We start from the raw sequence: 26,609 nt of genomic DNA, 5'->3' as shown, positions 1-26,609 counted from the left end.
CTCACCAAGCTGCTTGCCTATTGTCTTGTAGCCCATCCCATCCTTGTGCACGTCTACAATTTTATCCCTGATGTCCTTACACAGCTCTCTGGTCTTGGCCATTGTGGAGAGGTTGGAGTCTGTTTGATTGAGTGTGGACAGGTGTCGTTTATACAGGTAACGAGTTCAAACAGGTGCAGTTAATACAGGTAATGAGTGGAGAACAGGAGGGATTCTTAAAGAAAAACTAACAGGTCTGTGAGAGCCGGAATTCTTACTGGTTTGTAGGTGATCAAATACTTACGTCATGCAATAAAATGCTAATTAATTACTTAAAAATCATACAATGTCATTTTCTGGATTTTTGTTTTAGATTCCGTCTCTCACAGTTGAAGTGTACCCATGATAAAAATGACAGACCTCTACATGCTTTGTAAGTAGGACAACCTGCAAAATCGGCAGTGTATCAAATACTTGTTCTTCCCACTGTAGATGCCAATGTGTTTGTTTGTTGATCCAGCCTGACATTGACAGAAGCAATGATCTGAACTGTGAATCGCAATGCTTGCCTGCCTGGCTTTGACCTGTATACAGTACAAACAGTATATGAAACACCTTCAAATACTTTAGCGGCGCTTGATTGAGCTTGCCTGGCATAATGTAACCAATCGATTAGTCCCCTAAAAGTGCAAATCAATCCTGTCTATCTGACACTCCAGAACAAGCTCAATTAAACACTCACAAAAGTAATTTGACAGAAAATAATTACGATTTAAACCCAGGGAGGTCTCATGCATTCTTCCCTCTCCATTTCCCCTGTCTCTATCTCTTTCACCACAGGGGTAGGGTCTTGGCACCCCAGGCGTTTACTTAGAAGGACATGTGAGTTTTGTTGACCTCTCAGTCTATCCACCCGTCCCTTATCCCCCCTTGTTTCAATGTTTAATGTCACATGCACAAGTACAATGAAATGCGTTTCTTGCAAGATCTAACCTAAACAATGTAGTAATCAAGAACGATGAAATACTAAAAATAACAAGGTAGAACAAAAACACATAAAAAAACATTAAAATAAGAAAAAAGAAGAACACGATAGAAGAACCCATTCCTACCGTTCTTCCTACTTTCCTTCCTCCCTTCCTTCCTCTGCCCCAGAGCTCCCTGTCAAGGCTCCACAGTGGTCTACGGCGATGACGTTGTTCGTTCTTTCGTTCATTCGAGGAAAGCACCTTGAACTCAGCAACCACCCCGGCGGTCACGCTCGTCACGTTGCGTAACTCCCTCCCGCCCTTGCCACCTGACCTCTTCGTGAACCGTTGCATCGCCGCCGGGGGTGATGCTAAACCATCCCGATCAGGAGGCAAAGAAGAGAGAAGAGCAACAGCGCCTCACCCCTGTCTTCTTCTTCTTCTTCTTCTTCTTCTTCTTCTTCTTCTTCTTCTTCTTCTCAAATCTATATCATAAATCTAAGCAGGCAGATGGCTGAGGATACAACTTTCGTAGTGTATAGGGATTTGTGTTGACAAACAGGGAAATATGCATGGTCATAGCCTATAGTGGCACTGTATAGGACAGTGTACTTCATGTCCCAAAATATACAGAACAAAAATATCAATGTAATGTGTTGGTCCCATGTTTCATGAGCTGAAATAAAAGATAGCAGAAATGTGTCAATACGCACAAAAAGCTTATTTTGTGCACACATTTGTTTATATCCCTGTCAGTGAGAATTTCCCTTTTGCCAAGATAATCCATCCACCTGACAGGTGTGGCATATCAAGAAGCTGATTTTTTAAAAACATGATCATTACACAGGTGCACCTTGTGCTGGGGACAATAAAAGCCACTCTAAAATGTGTTGCTAGAGAATTGAATGTTCATTTCTCTACCATAAACTGCTTCCAACGTCATTTTAGAGAATTTGGCAGTACGTCCAACCGGCCTCACAACCGCAGACAACGTGTAACCATGCCAGTCCAGGACCTCTACATCCTGCTTCTTCACCTGCGGGATCATCTGAGACCAGCCACCAGGACAGCTGATGAAACTGTGGGTTTGCACATCCAAAGAATTTCTGGGTTATGGGCAGGCATAAGCTACAGACAACAAACACAATTTTATTGATGGCAATTTGAATGCCACAGAAATACCGTGACAAGATCCTGAGGCCCATTGTCGTGCCATTTCTTTCATCCACCGCCATAACTTCATGTTTCAGCATGATAATGCATTGCCTCATGTTGCAAGGATCTGTACACAATTCCTGGAAACTGAAAATGTCCCAGTTCTTCCATGGCCTGCATACTCACCAGACAAGTCACCCATTGAGCATGTTTGGGATGCTCTGGATTGACGTGTACGACAGCGTGTTCCAGTTCCAGCTAATATTCGTCCATTTTGCACAGCCATTGAAGAGGAGTTGGACAACATTCAACAGTCCACAATCAACAGCCTGATCAACTCTATGTGAAGGAGATGTGTCATGCTGCATGAGGCAAATGGTGGTCACACCAGATACTGACTGGTTTTCTGTTCCACTCCCATACTTTTTTTTAAAGGTATCTGTGACCAACATATCTGTATTCCCAGTCATGTGAAATCCATAGATTAGGGCCTAATGATTTTATTTAAATGGACTGATTTCCTTATATGAACTGTAACTCAGTAAAATCTTTGAAATTGTTGCATGTTGCGTTTATATTTTTGTTCGGTGTACATATATATCTTTTTTAATGGAAACTTCTACGTAATCTCAATACAAAAATATATACATTTTTAAGAATTGTGTAGTGCTTTTCAAAGAATCTCAAAGCACGTAAAAAGTGAAATCACAAACACAACATTATAATGGCGGAGATGAAATGTCTCGGGTCAGTTTAGGAGGAAATGGAGGCTGTTTGGGCTGGAAATGCAGTGGAGGGGGCATTCGATGGAAAAGCCAAGGAGAAACAAACACAGTCTGAAAATGTTTTGTCCCGAAGCTCTTTCAATTAACAGCACACTACACCTGCTTCACTCTATTGGAGCTCCTTCTCTGGCACTGATCCTCCATTGCCAGGAATGTAACACCCACCTGGGTGATGCCGTGGCTGCTGAAAAGCGCATGAAAAGCCACCACATCTTGGCAGTGGTTTGGAGCATTCTCTGAACAGTGCCTGCACTTCCTTGTTTACCTCTGGACACAGCATGCAGTCCTTGGTTTAATACATCCAAACATATTATTTGCATCCAAACAGCCAGCTAGCTAGCTATCAAGCCAAAATATAGACTTTTCATCATGATCCTGCAACTCTGAGAGTCAAGACCACAGGACATAATGAGCAAACCCTAGAGCAGACTAACACCCAAAAAATAAATAAAAAATGTAACAAAACACCCTTAAAAATACAAAAAATATGGACAATATTTACAGAAGAATGAACAGAAGTGGAGAATAAAATTAAATAAAAATGTGTTGAATAAATTTATTTTCGATTCAAGAACAAACAGAAAAAAATATTTTCAAGAGCGAAGTGAGGAGATTTCACTTCACTATGACACCATCTTTTGGACAACAGAGGTCACTGCATTTCAGAGCACGAAGCCCAACAGAAAAATCTCCTCCAATCCCTTTCATATATCTATTCCAAATTGCCCTACTCATATGTTGACTAAAAACAAATGGAGCTTTGCAATCAGCTCAAACCTATCCAATAGTTACAATTTGACATGAATGAGGCTCACAAACAATAGCACAGCAGGATTTGAACACTCACTCCAACCAGTATATCCACAAAGACAAATCCAGACAAATGTAGCTTTTCATAGTAAAATGCCAGCTATATTTTTAGATGACTAGAGTATAATTTCCCTCTGATTTAGATGCATTGCTGTATTGGATATGAATGTACACTATGGTATTTGATTTGGAACCTATTCTGACAGATGCTTGCCCACACCCGGTCTCCCCAACCCACCCCCTCCGCCCCCCTCTTGGGCCTTTTAGCCAATGGGAGCTAGGCAGACCCTCTGGGGTGTGTCTCATTAGCTAGATTCCAGGACCTGGATCTGGCCCACTGCATGCGCTCAGTTGGAAGAGATGTGGTCCAGAGGGGCCGACATCATCTGCTTCCTCTCCTGTTGGAGAGGAGAGGAGGGGGAAGAGAAGAGAAGAAAGGTCTGTTTAGTCATACCTGAATATAACAGTCCATCTCTCTCTCTCTCTCTCTCTCTCTCGCTCTCTCTCCTAATGACCCTTTCTATCTCTCTCTCTCTCTCTCTCTCTCTCTCTTTCTCTCTCTCTCTCTCTCTCTCTCTCACTCTCACTCTCTCTCCTAATGACCCTTTCTATCTCTCTCTGTCTCTGTCTCTCTCCCAAGGACCCTTTCTCTCTCCCCTCCTCTGTCTCCTGTCTCCTCTTCTGTCCAATTTGCTGCTGTGCTAAGGATATTACTGTGATACACCCGTATTGCTTGTTTTGGGTTTGGATCCATATGTTAAAGGGATATTGTGGATGCTCTGTTCTGAGCTATGAGACAGGACCAAACCTAAGACCCGGTAGGGGAGGAGAGAAGAGAAGAGAGAAAGGAAAGGAGAGAAGGGAGATGATAAGAGAGGGCTGGGTGGGTGGGTTTAAATAGTCATGCAGAAAGCTGCCTGTAGCCCAAGCCAAGCAAGCTCCCTTATTCCGAGATGCCCTTTGGGGGTGGTAGAGGGGAGGGGGAGACGGGGGAGAGAGGCAGGAGATAGGCCCCCCTCATGGTCCATCAGCTCTCGTATCCCAATGAGAGACTGGTTTGGTCTGACCAGTCTCTCATCCCCTTCCACTATACACGTCTCTCTACCTCTCTACCTCCAATGCCCAATCTCTCATCTTTCCTTCCACTATACTAACCTCTATCGCTTCTTCCAATGCTTTCAAAACAAGATATAATCAATTACCCCCAAAATGGAGCGAGAGAGAATGTAAAAGAATGCTAGCTTGCCACTACAAATCTCCCATCTTCCCTTGTAGCAGAATGTTAGCTTGCTACTGCCTCCACAATCCAAAAGGCTTTCAAAACCAAAATCAATTGCTGAAAACGTTTATTTTTAAATTGCCATCCTGTAAAGGCTTATCAAAATCTGCCATCTGTTCTTTATCATCGAGCATCCAATAAACATGTGTAGGCTTTACTATGTGTCTGTCATGTACAGTCAGCTACTTTTTCCATTCTTCAAACTAGTGGGTTGTTTTGTGTGCATTTTCATGAATAGAAATCAACTAAGCCATTAACTCCTGTTTTAACGAAGCCATAGTAGTCGTCCCAAATGGCACCCTATTCCCTACATAGTGCATTACTTTTGACCAGACCCCTATCAGGTATGTGTACACTGATGTGAGTCAATGGATACACAGGATGACCTGTGGAATGTGAACGGGACCTTTGTCCCACTACATTAACATCATGTCCGTGTCCAAAATGGCACCCTGTTCCCTATACAGTGCACTTCTTCCCATAGGGCCCTGGTTAAAAGTAGTGTACTGTAAAGGGAGTAGGGTGCCATTTGTAATGAAGCCCATGAGAGTGACCCTGAATGGAGAGAGGGCAGTGGGAAAGTGATATGATTTGATACAGTGCAATGGGGTTTTATCACATAACACGATTCACTATTATTATGAGGTAAAAAAATAAAATGAAAAGAATGTTGGTACAAAACGATAGTACTATTAGACTATGGTTCTGATGATTCTCAAAAACAATCAAAGCAAATTTGTGGCATAAAGTTCCATGGCAGTGTAGCCATGGTTTTGGAATAACAAAATGTATGTCTGATGCTTTTCTTACATTGTAAAACCATTAAACATGTGACACATTTAAAACCTACATGTCAGTGTATAAAACTTAGATTTGCTAATATGTGTTTAAACAAGATCAAACATGATTGTCAGCTTTTTCCAGTCGGTTTCCAATCAGGAGAACACCTACAGTATATTGAGTATATTGAGTATACCAAACATTAGGAACACCTTCCTAATATTGAGTTGGAAATTTGAGTGACAGAATGGTGACAGCGGGTCCTGCTATGCTAAGCTACTGTAGCATCAGACGTTCTTTTTTTCTGACCAAGGCCATGAACTACCAACGCGTGACTCTGCTATCCCACGTTGGCGGCGAGTGGACTTTAAATGACACAAAGTGGACATTTGGAAAGACACAAAGCATCGTTTTCACCGCACATTTCACATTTGCAAGTTTAGTGAGCAATTACAGTAGGCGGCCTACAGGCCATTAGATACATCCATTGCACTTGGACATTGAAAGAGGAGTGGGGAGAAGTGGGGAGATGAGGACAAACCATATCTCTTTTTTTATCGTCAATAAGTGCTTGATTAAAAAAAAAACACTTTGAAAGATAGTTGCCCCCTGCAGCGATGTTCAAATACATTGTCAAAATTGACTTCTTTGAGAGAGCATTTCACACATCCAGTCCTCGCTCAATGACAGACCGATGGCATTGTATGATGATTGGTTACAGAAATGGCAACATTTGCAGCAACGACAAGTCAATCATTCTACAATTACCATTGAGTGTTTTGACTCTCCTAGACGTCTGTGAGCTAGAAAAGCTGTTTGCTTTCATATGTTTGTACTACATTTTAGTAATTTAGCAGAGGCACTTATCCAGAGCAACTCACAGCAGTGAGTGGATACATTTTTGTATTTATTTCCACAAACTGGTCCCCCATGGGAATCAAACCCACAACCCTGGCGTTGCAAGCACCATGCTTTACCAACGGATCCTCATGTCTTTTAAGTTGATATAAAACATTGCCATGAGGTATGGGGGGGACATTTCCCATCCAAAAATTCAGAACAGGTCGATTCGTCCCCTCCAGTCAATTCTTTCAAATCTAAAATAAATATTATAGCATATGAACACATAAACAATGGCAAAATGTGAAGAGTTGCTGGAAATGAGCTTTACCGGTCGACGGTCAACTCCTCTTTCTCAATTTTCCAACTGAAATGCGGTGTGCCTTTCCTGGTTCATCTGCTGTAGGTGTAATTCTGGTCATGTGCGCCGCGACCGACATAGCTAGCTCGCTAACTAAGCTAGCCACTTGTAGCTAGCCAGTAACTCCCCTAGTATGTGTTGATGTCATTGCACAGGATTTGTTTTTGGACAGAAGCGGTAGAGATCGGTAAGAAATGGCACTCCTCTAGCCAAATATCTTATTCCTGCATTATATATTTTTTAAGCATTAAATTACCTTGTATGATAGGTGCATTGATCAGTTATACCATTTAAATACCTTATTTTTTAAAAATTTTGCCCAAAGATGATCTTTAACATAGCTGTCCAATGTTTCCAGCTTTGAAATAAGAAATATGGCCTATAATTAATGACAATATGAGTTAAATAGTTTTCCTTGGAATGGTGTTGTTGTACCCAAACAACAGAATGGTGTGGGCGTTGTTGTGGAAATTCATACTGAGAGAGATGTTGTTATTTCTTCAAACAATCATCTTTATTTAATATTGATTAATTATTGCAATAATGAGGCTGATCGACCCCACACCCTTGAGTGTTGGACCGAGTAACCTAACCTTTACACAAATACAGAGTACTATATATAGCTGACACTAAAAATGGCTCGTCATGGTTGGTTCCACCCCTCCCATGCAGACCAAGAAGCATCATAAGCCACTCTGGGTTCATCCAGTCGTTATCTGCACAGGGTTGTTGTCTTAACCCCACCCTGGCTTAGTTTCCCAGTTGCAAGAATGATTTTGAGACAATGAGGGATTGTTCTACTCCTAAACTATCTCTTGTAAAACACATTCCTGTATATGTAATGCAGTCTTTAACTCATTTGTCAGCTAAAGCCATCTCTAGTGACCATACGCCCAGATTAGCTGCAGGGAAGCTGCAGGGAAATAGAGTGGTATTTTGTTTTAGGTATTTTCTTAAAACTGCATCGTTGGTTAAGGGCTTGTAGGTAAGCATTTCACTGTAAGGTTGTTGTATTACCTGTTGTATTAAGGCACATGTGACAAATACAATTTGATTTGATTTGAAAAACACGGAAAAACACGGACACTAGTAAGACAGAAATCTCTTACTATTAGTTAAATATTAATTAACCATTAATATCAAATAAATACGTAATTTTTCTATCACAGCGTATATTCAAGCAAGAAGATTGCTGATTGGCCAGCTCATCCTCCTCAGAAGAATGACCTCATCCTCCATGAGATAATAGCAAGCCTTTTTTTAAACGGTCTGTTTGAGATACAAGTTTGTGTTTTGTTTTTTTTACCTTTATTTTTCTAGGCAAGTCAGTTAAGAACAAATTCTTATTTTCAATGACGGCCTAGGAACAGTGGGTTAACTGCCTGTTCAGGGGCAGAATGACAGATTTGTACCTTGTCAGCTCAGGGATTCGAACTTGCAACCTTTCGGTTACTAGTCCAATGCTCTAACCACTAGGCTACCCTGCCGCCCTGTGTTTAATGTATTATTTGTATTTATTTATGCTTTGGCCACAAATATGAGTATAGGATGAGTCAACAACATTATAGGGGGCATGAGTTAACAGAATATTAACTTTTAAAAGTGATATTTTCACTGGATAGTTACTTTTCAACTGCAAAAAATTTTCATGCCAAAATGTGTTGAAATGCAGGAATTTAACTGTTTTTACCCCCCAATTTCTTATTGAGGGGCCTTCCTGTTATCATTCCACTTATATTGTGTTGTCAAAATACCCCTCCATATACCCCTCAAGCGAGGAATAATAAGTCATGTCAAACTGTGTAGAATGGCAGGAAATGCATTTTAAAATGTAAAAACAAACTAATCTGGGGGAGGACCCCATGGACCCTCTACCATTCGTCCCTCCCAATATTTACACCTTAATTTCACCCTTGGTATAAAAGCTTGACGCTTTTAAAGCCACAGACTATAACCCTCTCATCTAGAATCATATTTTACCTGTCAACCGCAGAGCTGTCTCTGGTGAGATTCCCTACGGCAATACTTAGCTCCCCTGCCCTCCTAGCAACGAAATATAGGTCAACAATCTTCATAAAGACACATTTAGATTTTATGAAAGGCTGGCTAATGCCCACCGACAAATATCTACTTTTATTTCTGTGAAAGCACATGGCAAAATGTGTGGTTGGCCTATCTAATAAAGATGAATGTAGCTCTGATGAATGTAGTTTTAGGTCTATTATACGTGTCGATAGATATTGCTACAGTTTCTTGTTCAATTCAAAACAGAGAATCACAGTTGAATAAAATCTCAAAAGATGAATTGCAACAATTCAGTAATAATTAATCATTCACATTTTACAATACAGTTTCTCAGTCGCTTTGGTGCATTTTTCACATCATCCCTAACATGTGCAAAATAACAAGTGCATTTCTCAGAACAATTTGTACAAACTGCAATATACAATAGATAGGTTTCTAAAGCTAGTCAGTCACTAAAAATCCTTAGTACATGTCTCAAAAGTAAATATTCATGCCAATGATCATGTCAGTGTCAGAATGATAAGTCATTGAGTCATCTTTCACGAACAACGTCGTCAAAATGTTTAGGAATGTTGTCAATGTAACTGTGTACTTTGACAATATTAGCTGATGTAAACTTAGGCTACAGTTTGGATGACAGTTACTGTATTGAAAACGCGCACGGCTGCACTTCTATGGCATATATCAATTTCAACAGTACTATTTACATATTACTGTATGTGGGTTATTGATTGAAAGAGACTGGACAACCCAAGGGGCACAAAGGAAAAAAAACGAAATTAGAAAGAAACACAGGAAACCACCCCTAAGGCACAACTTTGCCCGCAGCACTGTTGTGCTGTCTCTACACATCCAGACGTTCCTGTCTGTCGGCCCACATATTCTCATCCACATCACACCGGATATTTTCCCTTCCAATGCAACGTGGAAAGAATCTTTTGGAATGCCTTATCCATCCTCTGCAGGCGTCTACTGTGATGTCCTCACATGCTGCATCCATTGCAGCCAGCAGGGTCATCTGTGTGTGTGGCTGACGATCGTACACCTTCCACCTCCATGCTGAAAATAACTCCTCAATTGGATTAAGGAATGGTGAATAAGGTGGGAGGAATTCTATGAGCATCCTCGGGTGGGTCACAAACCATTGCCTTATGATGTTTGATCGATGGAAGCTCACATTATCACAAATGACCACATACTTTGGCAAATCCTCTCTAAACAGACCCCTCTCATCATCAGGGATGAGAGCCCTGTAGAGAGTCTCTAAAAAGTTGAGTAGATGCTGGGTGTTGTATGGGTTAGGACACCATGCTCCGAAATAGCAGCACACATGGTGATATTTCCTCCCCGTTGGCCTGGCAAATCCACAGTAGCTCTGTGACCGATGATATTCCGACCCCACCTTCTGCATTTGGTCAGGATGAAGCCAGCCTCATCCACATATACAAAGTTGTGAGAGGGTTCACTTGATTCCAACTCCATGATACGCTATATCCCAGAACACAGTTGAATTTGTTTTGGTAAGGAAGAGTGACATAAAATGTACATATATTGCATGTTCCTTCCACAGCAATGGAAATGTGTGCAGTTTATGCTTACTGTACTATGTATCACTATAAAATGTTGCTGTAAAGTAGTTACATAGATATGTTCTACCTGTACATACTGGTACCGTAGCTCCTTAGCTCATGGTGCAAATAGCCTCCTCCTGTTGAGGTGTGAAAAGGCGTCCTCTGCCACCGGTTTGAGGTAATCTTGCAGTCCTATGTGGGGAAAAATGCAGTGATGCATCGCACACTTTCACATAGACAAAAACTATGCGAACACACATTTTACTGTAAAACATACAGGTGGGTGCATGTAAGGTGCAGTATGTATCTGTATAGAGTATATTTCTGTATGCTGTGAAATACAAGTGGACTACTGTAATATGAAGCATTGTAGGAAGTATGCAGTATACTGCTTATATACAGTAACAGTGCACTGTACATTGGTGGACATACCCGTTCTCTCTCCGAAACGTTTGAACTATTGAGGACACGGTTGAGCTCCCAATCTTCAGCTGCACCCTTCGACCAGCCTCAGCCATTGCAAGGCCATGATTGACAACATGGTCTACAATAGTGACCCCTATGTCATCAGATATGCGCCTATGTCCTCTTCTGCCTCTTCCTCTGTTTTGCCTTCCACCATGCATCCTTGCTCCTCTTCTTCCTCCTCTTGGCTGTTGACCCTGTTCGTTTCCTGGTCCATCCATTATTGGAAAATTGCAACTCTGTGTTGTGGTCTGTCTATATATGCTTGCCAATTGATTCTTCATGAGATGCACCTTTGAGCAATTTAGACAACTGGTTGATTGTTGGTTGAACTAACACTTTACATTCCTTCATGAGTGAGGGTCAATTTCACCTGCACGATTCATCAATTCACGTTTTTGTACAAAAGGTCTAATAGAAATGTGTAAAAGTATGCTTGGCAGTTTATGACAAATAGTTAAACAGTTTTGCATGTAAAGGCTTATGCAAGGAACTAATGCCTAGATGTTTTGAGGGGTAAGACTATTCAACAGAGAACCATCTACTATATTTTGATCAACATGACATGAGCAATTGATAATGTGGAAAAAAGCTGACACTTGTACATTATCAATTGCAACTTGTTCAAAGGAATAAGAAATTGCTTTAATGATGTGCACAAGTGACTAGAGGATTTTGAATTTGTACAAGTAGGATCAAGAATTGCACTTTTGATCTAAGAAATGCACCAAAGCGACTGAGAAAAACTGTAATGGGATTCGTTTTCCAAGTTTTTCATCTATTTTTATCAATGTGCCTGTTTTCACAAAGCATCTCAGTGTAGGAGTGTTGATCTAGGATCAGTTTTATCTTTTAAATCTCAATGAATAAGATTGCATGGACAAGGGGGGACCTAATCCTAGATCAGCACTCCAACTCTGCAATACTGTGGATACGGGCCCTGGCCCACTATGACCCTGTATACATTAGCCCACTTCATATTTCACTTATGATGTCTCAATTAAATGTACTGGTGCTTGGACACATTTGAACTCATTTAATACAATTTATTATCAACATGTTGAACATCAGCATCTTGAAACACTCCATCTGCCGTCCACAGAAAGTGATACAAGATCTCTATCTTGTGGAGAAACTATGAACTCACATATTGTAAATCCATCTTTTTAACCTATAAGCAGTCTTATGGGTCATTTCGTGCGAAACTGGAACAGAAAAGACCACAACATTTTGGATCTTTCTGAAATGTAATACATGAAAAAGTCCCTTTGGAGCAAGCATGTTTGGTAAATGTTTGACATTTGTATGTAAAAGGATTGTCAAGGAACAATTCATTGAAGTTAGAATATTTGTGACATTTGTGAACGACTCATCTGTGATTTATTTTGCTTCTGTAGTTTGACTCTGTATTTGGTAACTGTAACATATCTTCGCCATTAATGAATGATATTTTATATCAAAAAATATTTTAAAAAATACACATGAAATGAAACATCCCGCCATTGGCCTATTCGCAAAGATTTCAAACAAATGATCATTTCCCTCTCATATCATCCCAGTCCATCCTTTGTCTCTCCATTCATCTCTACTCATCCCAACTGAAGATCAGTCTCCATTACATTGATAGTTTCCTGCCACCATCTCCTCTATCTTCTCCATTAGCTCTGCTGTTTGAGAGTTGTTCTTCCTGCTGGCCAGAATATGGTATCTACCGCCGCATTGTCCCACGAGCCACTGGAGGTCCCCATTCCTCAATATGTGCTGCTCCGCACTCTCCCCTAAAGCTTCCCCCCACGTGAACAGCACCATAGTGCGACGCCAAATATCTTCCCCGAGCACACTCATATGGTGTTCCACCGCTCTCCGATACTTCTGTGTGAATGACAGGTAGGCTGGTAGGACCAGAAGGATAGCGTGGGGACCTGGGTGGGACAGGGGAACACTATGGAAGATGTTCTGGAGCTGTGTTGGGTCTGTGGTGACGGAGGTGTTGCCGTCTGGTCCGTTACGCCACTTTAGCCCAAGTGGTTCTACCACACTGACCTGTCTTCCAGCGATTTGTCCCCGCCATGGCATCGAGATGGACTCACCTGGGTGTGAGGCCTCTCTGCCCAGGATTGTGTACCCTGCTGGGTGACGGGAGGACCAGGTCTCCCCTAACAGTACCAGCCTCAGCTCAGACCTTTGGATGCGTTTAGTGTTTTCTACACTGGGGCCTGGACTTGGAGTTAACTTTAAGTCTGAGATAACGTTTACATCTTCAATTTCCTTATAATTATCCTCCTCATCCTCCTCTTCACCCATTCTCCCCCTCTTTTTACATTCTTCCGCCCCCTCTTTCTCTTCTGGCGCTGCCATTCTTTCAAACTGACTGTTATTGTTTAAGATTGTAGACGAGGCACATTCCATCATCGTCTGATCTTCCCGGTCTGTGATGCTTCCACTCCTCTCTGGTTCTTTTCCCTGCAGTTCCCGCCCTTCTTTCTCCACCACTCCTACTTCCTGGTACATCATATGGGAATCCTCTATACCCTCTAGTGTCACATTATCACATCTTGTTGTCATGTCACAGACATCTCCTCCATGTGCTTCATGGCTTGGTATCAATCCGTTAGGCTCTCTGATCTCCACGTCATAATCTCTGCCATCCGGATCTTTTTCAAAATGGTTAACTTCTTGCTCCTTTTCCTCGAATCCATTATTCGTATTCCTCTGTTCATGCTCTCTCCTCTCTAGTTCTGTTTCAAGTCTTTCTAGATGCTGCTCCCAATTCCGCAACTCTTGCATTTTGTCTTCAAAACCTTCCTCTCTGTTCCTTAGCTCTTGTTGATGGTTTTCCACCTCCCTCTCCAGCTTTTCCATGTCTTGGCTCCTGTTGCTCATATGTTTCCCTTGAATTTCTAACTCTGTTCTCCAGTTCAGTAACTCTTGCTCTCCATTCTTCAAATGGTGTTCTCTGTTTTCAAGTCCTTGTTTGCTGTCTTTGATCTCTTTCTCTCTTTTTTCCAGAGCTTGTCTGTGCTTCTGTATTTCTTCTTCTCTATTCTCCAGGTGAAGCTCCCTTTTCTCAAGGTCTTGTTGTATATTTTCCAATTCTTCTTGTCTTTTGTCCATGTCGTGCTGTCGATTGTTCATATCCTCTTCCTGGTTTTCCAACCCTTGTTCTCCACATCTCAAATCATGTTCTCTGGCCCTCAGTTCTCTCTCTCTTTTTTCCAGATCCTCTCTCTGGTTCTGATGTTCTATCTTCCCACTCCCTTGTTCATTTTCCCTTTCATCCAGCTCTAGTTGACGGTTGTCCTGTTGTCGCTGCAGGTTTTCTAGATCCAGCTCTATTTTCTTAATATTTTCTTCCAAAGTTTTTAAATCATATTCCCTACTATCAAGTTGGTTCTTTCTGTTTTGCAGCTCTTTTTCAATTTTCTCCACGTCTTGCTCCTTGCTGCAGATGTTTTGTTCTTGGCTTTCAGACTCTTCTTCCTTTCTTTTCAAGCATTTTTCTCGGCTCCACAACTCCTGTTTCTGTTTTTCTTGTCCTTTCTGTCTTGTTTCAAGATCTTCCTCCCAGTTCTTTACTTCTCGTCTTCTACCTTCCAACTCTTCGTCTCTTTTCACTAGCTCTTCCTGTCTTTTCAGTAGCACTTCCTCTCTTTTCAGTAGCACTTCCTCTCTTTTCTCAAGTTCTTCCTCTTTTTTCACTAGCTCTTCCTCTCTTTTCACTAGCTCTTCCTCTCTTTTCACTAGCTCTTCCTCTCCTTTCACTAGCTCTCCCTCTCTTTTCTCAAGTTCTTCCTCTCCTTTCACTAGCATTTTCTCTCTATTCACTAGCTTTTCCTCTCCTTTCACTAGCTGTTCCTGTCTTTTCACTAGCTTTTCATCTTCTTTAACTTGCACTTCCTCTCTTTTGAATAGCTCTTCCTCTCTTTTCACTAGCTTTTCCTCTCCTTTCACTAGCTGTTCCTGTCTTTTCACTAGCTTTTCATCTTCTTTAACTTGCACTTCCTCTCTTTTGAATAGCTCTTCCTCTCTTTTCACTAGCTTTTCCTCTCCTTTCACTTGCTCTTCCTGTCTTTTCACTAGCCCTTCTTCTCCTTTCACTAGCTCTTCCTTTCTTTTCACTAGCTTTTCCTCTCCTTTCACGAATTCTTCTTCTCTTTTGAATAGCTCTTCCTCTCTTTTCAATAGCTCTTCTTCTCCTTTCACTAGATTTTCCTCTCTTTTCACTAGATCTTCCTGTCTTTTCACTAGCTCTTCCTCTCCTTTCACTAATTCTTCTTCTCTTTCGAATAGCTCATCCTTTCCTTTCACTAGCTCTTCCTCTCTTTTCATTAGCTCTTCCTCACCTTTCACTAATTCTTCTTCTCTTTTGAAGAGCTCTTCCTCTCCTTTCGCTAGATTTTCCTCTCTCTTCACTAGCTTTTCCTCTCCTTTTACTAGCACTTCCTCTCGTTTGACTAGCTCTTCCTCTCTTTTCACTCGTTCTTCCTCTCCTTTCACTAGCCCTTCCTGTCTTTTCAGTAGCTCTTCCACTCTTTTCATTAGCTCTTCCTCTCCTTTCACTAATTCTTCTTCTCTTTTGAATAGCTCTTCCTCTCCTTGCGCTAGATTTTCCTCTCCTTTCACTAGCATTTCCTCTCTTTTAACTAGCACTTCCTCTCTTTTCAGTAGCACTTCCTCTCTTTTCACTAGCTCTTCCTCTCCTTTTACTAGCACTTCCTCTCTTTTCACTAGCACTTCCTCTCTTTTCACTAGCTCTTCCTCTCCTTTCACTAGCTTTTCCTCTCCTTTCACTAGCGCTTCTTCTCCTTTTACTAGCTCTTCCTTTCCTTTCACTAGCTCTTTCCCTCTTTTCACTAGCCCTTCCTCTCCTTTCACTAGCACTTCTTCTCTTTTCACTAGCTCTGCATCTTTTGTCTCAAGTTCACGTCCTCTGTTATCCAGCACTTCTTTACTTCTTGCTTGTTCTCGCTCCTTCTCATCATACACTCTCCCCCGTTTCTCAAGCTCTTGCTCCTTTTCCTCAGCCGTCTGTTTCAGCTCATTCTGCCTTTCTCTCAGATTCTTCTCATAGCACCCTCTTATCTCCTCCACCTGTTTCTCTCTCACCTCCTCCCCTTCTTTCATATTCTCCAGCTCCTTCTGTCTCTGGTCGTTTGTCTGTTTCAACGCAGCAACCTCCAGGTTCAGCTCTTCCATAACATGGTGGATTTCCCTGTCTTTGTGTTTTAACTGCTCTTCATATCCACAGAGCAGCTCTCTGATGTCAGCCTCCCTGCTCTCCCTCTCGGTCCTCTGAACCCGCTGGTCCTCCTCGTACTCCTGACACTTCTTCCTGAGGTTGTCCATCTCTTTCTTTAATTTCACGTTCAGCTCCTGCAGTACCTCAACCTTCCCCTGGCTGTCTCTTAAGCATTCTGTCATGCCTGAAATGTTCCTTCTACTTTCTGCCTCCTTTTTCTGCAGTTGGCTGACAGCACTTTCGTGGTCTTCTAACATCAACCTCATCTCCTCTTCCTTCGTCTTGATTTCCTTTTCATATTCCTGTATCATGTTCATCCTTTCCTTCTCCATCGCAGCAGTTAAGTTTTCCAGTTCTGTTTTTGTTTGTTTAATGGTTTGCCTTAAACGAACGAGTTCTCTCTTATTTTCCCCGTCCTTTTGTATTAAGTTGTTGAGCTCCACTTCTTTCCCTCGTAACTTGTCCATTGCCTCGGCATCTCTCCTACTTTTGTCCTCTGTGTGTTGCCGTTGCATTGCCACCACCTCAGACTCCTTCTGTTCATTGTTTTCTTTCAGCCGCTCAATTTCTTTTACGTTGTCAACGGATCTCGCCCTCACTTCCACAATCTCTTTTTCTTTCTCGGTAACCAATTGTTGTGCATCAGTTATTTCTTTATTTTTCTTTTCAATGATTTCTTTCAGCTTGCTCATCTCTTTCTTTTCCCTTTCATCTCTCTTTCTTTGCTCATCCCTCCTTTCTGTTTCCCTTGTCTCAGATAGCAGTCTCTTTCCTTCCATCTCTTCCGCTTTTTCATGCAGTTTTCTCTCCATCTCTTCCTCTTTTTCATGCAGTTTTCTCTGCATCTCTTCCTCATACTGTAAAAGTCTCTCCTCAGACAACTGTTTTGACTCATACATCTCGTTCTGTGACGTTTTTCCTCTTCCTATCCATTCCTCTTTTTCTTTTTCTTCCAGGGCTATCCTGACTTTCAAATCCTCTGCTTCCCTCCTCCATTCCTGATGCTTCCCTCTAAACTCTTCCTCCCTCTCTTTTTTATCTCGTTCTTTCTCTCCGATGACACGCTCAAGGTCGAGCAGTTTCACTTGCTGCTCGTCAACTCGCTCTTTCAGCTCGTCAATCTCTCTCTCTCTCTCCTCTAGCTTGATGACTATCTCCTCTCGCTCCCTGCTTCTCTGATTGAGCGCAGCGATGAATCTGTAGTTTTCCGCGCCCAGATCCTGAATCTCTCTCTCCTTATCCTCCGTCAGCCACCGAATCCTCTCCTCTAGTTCGCCCATTTCGTTCTTCCTCCCATCACTCCTTTTCTCCTCCTCCTCCTCCCCTCCATCCTCCTCTTTTTCCACGCCTGACTTCCCCGGAGATTTAATTTTCTTCTTCCGATCGAAAAACCAGCGGATGCTTTTGACCTCCCTCTCCCTCATCCTCTTGAGCTCCATCTCCTGACGCTGCATCTTGTCACCAACCTCTTTGAGACGCTGGTTGAATTTCTCGTTCCTCTGTCTGGTGAGGTCGCTGACCTCCTGCACTAGCGACGAGAAGGCCTCGCACCTGTTCCCGGCCACCATCTTCTCTACCTTCTCCAGCAGGCCAGACACCTGAGCGGCGTCCCCACGCCCATTCACATTACTGATGACGTGGTACCTGTCAAGTCAAGTTGCATTATCACAATGTCTCAATACGCCTTACAGAGGAAGATTACGAATTAAACATAGGAACAAGAAACAACAACAACCAAAACAGAGAGATAAGGATAGCAGACATACCTGCTCCCACACTTCTCCACCAGCCACTTAAGGTCCCTCCCTCCACTTTGGATGTGCTGCTCAATGCCCACCCCCTCCCTCAGCTGGTCCCCATGGGTGAACAGGAGGACAGCATGCCTCCAGACCTCTTCCCCCAGGAGCTCCAGGTGTTCTCTTACAGGTGTGGAACTGACCAGAGTGTCCACCCTCAGGGTGAGGAGCACAGCGTGGGGTCCCGGGGGACACAGGGACACGCTACCCCACACCATCTCCCGCTTTACCCTCTCTGGGGTGGGGCCTGCTACTCCACCTTCCCAACCGGGGGTGTCCACTACGGTGACCAGCCTCATGGCTACCTAGAAATGGCAAAATAAAATATACATTACTTTTGCACTTGTCTCACAACACACTGACTCGCTTTTGTATTTTATTACGAGGACTGATTATGCTCATAGTGGATTTCTGAAGAAAACTGTATGATATGTGGTTGTTTTTACCCATACCATAGTTGAATGCACTGACTGTTAGTCACTCTGAGCATAGCGTTTAATAATGACTACAATGTAAATGTAAAAACGACCTCTGCCTGGCACCGGGCGCACTCCTCTGTCACTCTTCCTGTCTGGAAGAACCCTGCTCCTTCTCCACCTCCACCCAGTATGGTGTTCCCAGCCGAGCTCTTCCCCGTCTCTCTCTCTCCCAGGAGGACCAGTCTCAGCTCTGGGAGACGACGAGTACCCTTGGAGAATGGTTGTTTCCCATCCCAATCAGAGCCCTGGGATCCAGCGTCAGCTGTCAGGGAGAGGGGGCACAAGATTTCAGGGTTGGAATATTTAGTGGTTATCAGAGTGTACTGTATGTCACATCTGTTTAGGTACTCCTATTCGTTTAAGCTTATGTATCTCCCTAGGTCCTATTTTCCATAAGGATAGTAACATGACATCTCTTTTCCATTTTTAAATTAAATATAACTTCTGGTAACCCACCTCACCCAATGTGACACGGATCCGCTATTGTTTAGACCAGAACCTCCATCAGAAGCTAGCCATCAGAAGCTAATCAGCTAATTAGCTACTAGCATTTAGTCATTGTTAGCCACTGCTAGTGGCCTTTACCTTCTGCACAGACACCAGACGTTTTTCTTCTTTACCTTCTGCAAGGACACCAGCCAGTATCGGACTGTTTTCTCCACTACACCGCCGGATTCCTGGCGTAAACCCTGGACCATTACTCCTGATCATCACAGCTAGCTAGCTGCCACCGAGTGACCCAGCCCTGAAGCTAGCCCCGAATCAGGCCCACCTCCCGGCCTACTCTGTGATCCCTTGGCTACTCAGCCGATGCCTCCTGGACTCTACCCCAACACGGCTAGAATCCACTACTCCACCGGATCCTTGCCGTAAGCTCTGGACCTTTGCATCGGATCATCACTGCTAGCTAGCTGCTACCGAGTGGCTATAGTGGCTAACGTCCCTGCCCCGAAGCTAGCACCAGTTAGCCGCGAGCCATAGCTGATGCCTGATGGACTGTTCATTAATCACGGTACTCCATTTAGTTTATTTTTTGTTTGTCTGTCAGCCCCAGCCTAGAACTCAGGCCCTGTGTGTAGTTAACCGACCCTTTCTGCCCGTTCATCACCATTTTACCTGTTGTTGTTGTCTTAGCTGATTAGCTGTTGTCTTACCCATTGTTGTCTTAGCTAGCTCTCCCAATCAACACCTGTGATTGCTTTATGCCTCGCTTTATGTCTCTCTCAAATGTCAATATGCCTTGTACACTGTTGTTCAGGATAGTTATCATTGTTTTAGTTTACTGCAGAGCCCCTAGTCCCACTCAACATGCCTCAGATACCTCCTTCGTCCCACCTCCCACACATGTGGTGACCTCACCCAGCATAACTAGCCAGTCCAGAGATGCAACCTCTCATATCATCACTCGGTGCCTGGGTTTACCTCCACTGTACCTGCACCCCACCATACCCCTGTCTGTACATTATGCCCTGAATCTATTCTACCACACCCAGAAATCTGCTCCTTTTATTCTCTGTCCCCGACTCACTAGGCAACCAGTTTTAATAGCCTTTAGCCATACCCTCATCCTACTCCCCTGTTCCTCGGGTGATGTGGATGTTAACCCAGGCCCTGCGTGTCCCCAGGCACTCTCATTTGTTGACTTCTGTAACCATAAAAGCCTTGGCTTCAAGCATGTTAACATCAGAAGCCTCCTCCCTAAGTTTGTTTTACTTACTGCTTTAGCACACTCCGCCAACACTGATGTCCTTGCCATGTCTGAATTCTGAGATTTCCATACCCAACTACAACATTTTCCATCAAGATAGAACTGCCAAAGAAGAGGAGTTGCAATCTACTCCAGAGATCTGTCATACTTTCCAGGTCTATGACCAAACAGTTTGAGCTTCTAATTTAAAAAATGAATCTCTCCAGAAATAAGTCTCTCACTGTTGCCACCTGTTATAAACCCCCCTCAGCTCCCAGCTGTGCCCTGGACACCATATGTGAATTGATTTCCCCCCATCTATTTTCAGAGTTTGTTCGGTTAGGTGACCTAAACTGGGATATGCTTAACACCCCGGCAGTCCTACAATCTAAGTTAGATGCCCTCAAACTCACACAAATTATAAAGGAACCCCTATCATCCGCTATCATCCAGAAGTCGAAGTCAGTACAGGTGCATCAAAGCAGGGACCGAGAGACTGAAAAACAGCTTCTATCTCAAGGCCATCAGACTGTTAAACAGACATCACTAATATTGAGTGGCTGCTGCCAACATACTGACTCAACTCTAGCCACTTTAATAATGGAAAAATTGATGTAATAAATGTATCACTAGCCACTTTAAACAATGCCACTTTTATATGTTTACATACCCTACATTACTCATCTCATATGTATATACTGTACTCTATACCTTCCACTGCATCTTGCCTATGCCGTTCTATACCATCACTCATTCACATATTTTTTTATGTACATATTCTTATTAATTCCTTTACACTTGTGTGTATAAGGTAGTTGTTGTGAAATTGTTAGGTTAGATTACTCGTTGGATATTACTGCATTGTTGGAACTAGAAGCACAAGCATTTCGCTACACTCACATTAACATCTGCTAACATGTGTATGTGACAAATCAAATTTGATTTGATTTAATTTGATTTGACTAGCATCGAATAGTCCCCGCGATATGCAACTTTTCAGGGAAGTCAAGAACTAATACACTCAGTCAGTCAGGAAAGCAAAGGATAGCTTTTTTTTTAAACAGAAATCTGCATCCTGTAGCTCTAACTCCAAAAAGTTTTGGGACACTGTAAAGTCCATGGAGAATAAGAGCACCTCCTCCCAGCTGCCCACTGCCCTGAGGCTGGACCCTCTCTTTCTAAAATTATCCACCGCCATTGTTGCAACCCCTATTACCAGTCTGTTCAACCTCTCTTTTGTATTGTCCGAGATCCATAAAGATCGGAAATCTGCCGTGGTCATCCCCTTCTTCAAAGGGGGTGACACTCTAGAGTCAAACTGTTATAGACCTTATAGATCCTTATAGATCCATCCTGCCCTGCCTTTCTAAAGTCTTCGAAAGCTTAACAGATCACTGACCATTTTGAATCTCACTGTACCTTCTCCGCTGTGCAATCCGGTTTTCGAGCTGGTCACTGGTGCACCTCAGCCACGCTCAAGGTACTAATCGTTATCATAACCACCATCGATAAAAGACAGTACTGTGCAGCTGTCTTCCTCAACCTGGCCAAGGCGTCCGACTCTGTCAATCACCGTATTCTTATCGGCAGACTCAACAGCCTTGGTTTCTCAAATGACTTGCCTTGCCAGGTTCATCAACTACTTCTCAGACAGAGTTCAGTGTGTCAAATTGGAGTGCCTGTTGTCCGGACCTCTGGCAGTCTCTATGGGGTACTACAGGGTTCAATTCTCGGGCCGACTCTTTTCTCTGAAAATATCAACGATGTCGCTCTTGATGAGGGTGATTCCCTGATCCACCTCTATCCAGATGACACTATTCTGTAAACATCTTGCCCTTCTTTGTACACTGTGTTAACTAACCTCCAAACAAGCTTCAGTTCCATACAACACTCCTTCCGTGGCCTCCAACTGCTCTTAAATGCTAGTAAAACCAAATGCATGCTTTTCAACCGTTTGCTGCACGCACCCGCCCACCTGACTAGCATCACTACTCTGGACAGTTCTGACTTAGAATATGTGGACAGCTACAAATACCTAGGTGTCTGGCTAGACTGCAAACTCTCCTCCAACATCTCCAATCCAAAATTAAATCTAGAATCGGCTTCCTATTTTGCAACAAAGCCTCCTTCACTCATGCTGCCAAACATACCCTCGTAAAACTGACTATCCTACTGATCCTCGGCGATGTCACTTACAAAATAGCTTCCAATACTCTACTCAGCAAACTGAATGCAGTCTATCACAGTGCCATCCGTTTTGTCACCAAAGCCCCTTATACCACCCAACACTGCGACCTGTATACTCTAGTCGGCTGGCCCTTGCTACATATTCATCGCCAGACCCACTGGCTCCTGGTCATCTATAAGTCTATGCTAGGTAAAGCTCTGCCTTATCTCAGCTCACTGGTCACGATAACAATCCCCACCCATAGCACGCGCTCCAGCAGGTATATCTCACTGGTCATCCCCAAAGCCAACACCTCCTTTGGCTGCCTTTCCTTCCAATTCTCTGCTGCCAATGACTGGAATGAGTTGCAAAAATTGCAGAAGCTGGAGACTTATATAATCCCTCACTAACTTTAAACATCAGCTATCTGAGCAGCTAACCGATCGCTGCAGTTGTACATAGCCTATCTGTAAATAGCCCACCCAATCTACCTACCTCATCCCCATATTGTTTTTATTTACTTTTCTGCTCTTTTACACACCAGTATTTCTTCTTGCACATCACCATCTGCTCATCTATCACTCTAGTGTCAATTTGCTAAATTGTAATTACTTCGCTACTATGGCCTATTTATTGCCTTACCTCCTCACGCCATTTGCACACACTGTATATAGACTTTATTTTTTTCTATTGTGTTATTGACTGTACCCTTGTTTATTCCATGTGTAACTTTGTGCTGTTGTTTGTGTCGCACATTCTTTGCTTTATCTTGGCCAGGTCCAAGTTGTAAATGAGAACTTGCTCCCAACTAGCTTACCTGGTTAAATAAAGGTGAAGATATCTATATGATTTAAATGTGGCCAGGGCAATAAATTGCAATGTCCGTACTGTGAGACGCCTAAGACAGCGCTACAGGGAGACCGGACAGCTGATCCTCCTCGCAGTGGCAGACCACATCTAACAACACCTGCACAGGATCGGACATCACACCTGCAGGGTGTGTAAATTTACTGAGTTTGCATAGACACTTTTAAGGAACTCACTCATAAGCACAGCTCGGATGGTACCCCTCTGAGTCTGGGCCTCCATCTGTCTCTGCCTCTTCCTCCGTTCCCTCGCTCTCCTCCTCCCGTCTGCCTCCAACCTCAGGAGGGCAGGATCTGCCCCAAAATGTCCTCCCTTGTTCTCCACCATCTCCACCATCTTCCTCAGTAGCTCCCTTACCTGAGTTCCATCTCCCCGGCTCCTATTGTCCAGGACATGGTACCTGGAAGACAACAAAACAGAAATGAAAACCTTGTTCTTGTTCTTGCCTGTCTTGCACTCAGATAGCTTTTTTTTACGTAGACAATTTTACTTGGGATATATGTTGTGATATGTGGATGTTTTGCCTACAGTACCTTCCTTAACTTAATGCACTGATGATCAATCAATCAATCAAATATATTGATAAATCCCTTTTTGCATCAGCACTTGTGACAAAGTGCTTATACAGAAACCGAGCCTAATACCCCAGAGAGCAAGCAATGCAGATGTAGAAGCACGGTGGCTAAGAAAAACTCCCTAGAAAGGTAGGAACCTAGGAAGAAACCTAGAGAGGAACCAGGGTCTGAGGGGTGGCCAGTCATCTTCTGGCTGTGCCGGGTGGAGATTATAAGAGTACATGGCCATTAAGGCCAGATCGTTCTTCAAGCTGTTCAAACGTTCATAGATTTCAGCAGGGTCAAATAATAATCACAGTGGTTATAGAGGGTGCAAAATGTGGCATTCGGCTTTTCATAGTCGATAAGAGCATCTGCTAAACTAAATTACTTGAATGTTAAAGTCCGTTGCAAATTAAATGTGGTAATAAAAAGTGAATGTACACTCCTCCAAGATGACAATATCAAGTCAAAAATGCCAATATTTTAATTTCATACCTGTTTCCACACCTCCGTAGCAGCTGCTGGAAGGCAGCCCCACCCGTCAGGATCCTCTGCTCCATGGGCACCACACCCAGCTCGTCCCCCCTGGTGAACAGCAACATGGTATGGTCCAACACCCCTTCCCCCAGAGACTCCAGGTGCTCCTCTATTTGCTTCCTGTAGGACTCGGTTACCGAGGCGCAGGAACGTATCACTAGCAGGATAACGTGAGGTCCGGGGGAGCACAGGGACATGCTGCGCAACGTCTCTCTCCGGACCCAGTCGGGGGTGCTGTTGAGCGGGTAGTACCATTCCCAGCCAGGGGTGTCTACCACGGTGACTCGTCTCCTGGTTAGATCGGCTCGCTTTTTCGAGCACTCCTCGGTTGGTCTGCCGCTCTCAAACCCCCCTATTCCTCCCAGGATGGTATTGGCTGCAGAGCTCTTCCCTGTTCCTTTCCTTCCCAGCAGGACTAGCCTAAGTTCTGGAAGAGGGGGAGCACTAGTTGAGGGGTTCACCTCTCTCTGCATAACACCTTGCATACTCTCATCTGTAAAGAAAGAGAGAGAATTGTATTGTACTTCCATAGTGTGACCATAAATTGAGTGACAGAATGCAGAACTGTGCCTGCTGGGACATCATTTATTTAGACGTTTACTTATGACTTTTCAAAAAATTTTAGCACCTAAATCAAACAGATTCAAGCTCTAGTCAAAGTAATCATGTACCATCTACAGTAGTTTCATAAAGAACTTACCACCACCAGTTGAGACCGAAGAGGGAGGGTACCCTTCGCCCTGTGACTCCATCTCTTTTCTTTCTTTCTTTCTCTCTCTCTCTTCTTTCTCTCTTTCCTCTTGCTCTTTTCTTTGGTTGCAGCCTCTCTTTTATAGGAAGGCTTTATTCATGAGTAAAGAGCTACTCCTTCAGTCTCGGTCAACAATGCAGAGTCATAATCATTTTTCTAAAGGCATCACACAGAGCCGGTTGAATGACAATGTACAAAACACAGAACATAGCGGAACACAGAATGTGGAACTTTCAAGTCACATGACCCACCTGTGGTTTTTTTGAAGCACGCTCATTCTACAACACAGGAAGTAGAGAGCAGGGGATGTTTGCCTTCTTGTGAAGTCAGACCACATTTAGAGCTGGGTGGCGAGATAGAGAAACAGTGCTTTGTGGTAAGTGATGCTGTGCTCCTCTGTAGCTCACACTGCCCTGTATTAGCATTTTGGTTTAATTGTACCCTCTATGGGGTTTCAAAACTACATTCCTTTTGACATCACTGTATAATGATTTGTACTTGAATGAACAAGGACTGTATGGAGAGAATTCTGTTAACTGGGGTGTAATCAATAGTCCAAACAGTTTCGTTTTGCAACTAAAACAAGAGTTTCTATTAGACAAATTCGGGTAAGTCCCTCTCCAGTTCATTCCGTTTGTTTCCATTTAAGAAACGTTTTGCAACAGAATCGGCAGAATGAATACACCCCATGTGCCCTAAGAACATAGACAGTAGGCAGGTTTCCATTGACCCAGTTGTATGCGACAAAAGTAATGTCAACAAAAAATGTGATTGTGACATGTGTAATGGAAACGGCAGATATAGGAGTTTTATTTTTAAAGATGAACAACATTTTTATCCATTCGACAGGGGTGGATTGATATAAGGAAATTTGCCAATTTAAATAAATTAATGAGGCCCTAATCTATGGATTTCATATGACTTTAAAAAAAGTAGAGGCGTGGATCAGAAAATCGGTCAGTATCTGGCATGACCACCATTTGCCTCATGGAGCACAACACATCTCCTTTGCATATAGTTAATCAGGCTGTTGATTGTGGCCTATGGAATGTTGTTCCACTCCTTCAATGGCTGTGCGAAGTAGCTGGATATTGGCGGGAACTGGAACATGTTGTCGTGCACATTGATTCAGAGCATCCCAAACATGCTCAAAGAGAAACATGTCTGGTAAATATGCAGGCCATGGAAGAACTGGGACAATTTCAGTTTCCTGGAATTGTGTACAGATCCTTGCGACATGGGGCTATGCATTATCATGCTGAAACATGGAGTGATGGCGGCGGATGAATGGCACAACAATGGGCCTCAGGATCTTGTCACAATATCTCTGTGCATTCAAATTGTCATCAATAAAATGCAAATGTGTTTGTTGTCCGTAGCTTATACCTTTCCATACCATAACCCCACCTCCATCATGGGGCAAACCGTTCAACCACACAACCCCATACACGTGGTCTGCGGTTGTGAGGCCGGTTGGACGTACTGACAAATTCTCTAAAACGGCATTGGAG

General features: G+C 43.1%; 1 protein-coding gene across 1 annotated transcript; it reads right to left on the bottom strand.

Annotated features, from left to right (window-relative positions):
• Positions 1-12,038: 12,038 nt before the first annotated feature.
• On the bottom strand, positions 12,039-25,338 carry si:dkey-185m8.2 (trichohyalin). Its single transcript, XM_020490742.2, has 6 exons — positions 25,048-25,338; positions 24,306-24,840; positions 23,430-23,653; positions 18,583-18,794; positions 18,024-18,358; positions 12,039-17,901 (listed from the first exon to the last, which is right to left on the bottom strand). The coding sequence occupies exons 1-6, from the start codon at positions 25,097-25,099 to the stop codon at positions 12,624-12,626; spliced, it is 6,636 nt and encodes a 2,211-aa protein (XP_020346331.2). The 5' UTR covers positions 25,100-25,338; the 3' UTR covers positions 12,039-12,623.
• Positions 25,339-26,609: the final 1,271 nt, after the last annotated feature.

This window comes from Oncorhynchus kisutch, linkage group LG9 (genome assembly GCF_002021735.2).
Source record: "Oncorhynchus kisutch isolate 150728-3 linkage group LG9, Okis_V2, whole genome shotgun sequence".
Taxonomy (NCBI): Eukaryota; Metazoa; Chordata; class Actinopteri; order Salmoniformes; family Salmonidae; genus Oncorhynchus; species Oncorhynchus kisutch.
Note: the sequence above shows the minus strand (reverse complement) of the source record. Positions and strands in the feature narration are given on the sequence as shown.

Excerpts from the sequence above, each read along its gene's own strand:
- si:dkey-185m8.2 (XM_020490742.2), bottom strand. The coding sequence starts at position 25,099 with ATGGAGTCACAGGGCGAAGGGTACCCTCCCTCTTCGGTCTCAACTGGT. Across the intron at positions 18,359-18,582 it reads GCGCCCGGTGCCAGGCAGAG|GTAGCCATGAGGCTGGTCAC; the intron begins GTCGTTTTTACA and ends TGCCATTTCTAG. Across the intron at positions 17,902-18,023 it reads GTGGAGAAGTGTGGGAGCAG|GTACCACGTCATCAGTAATG; the intron begins GTATGTCTGCTA and ends TTGACTTGACAG.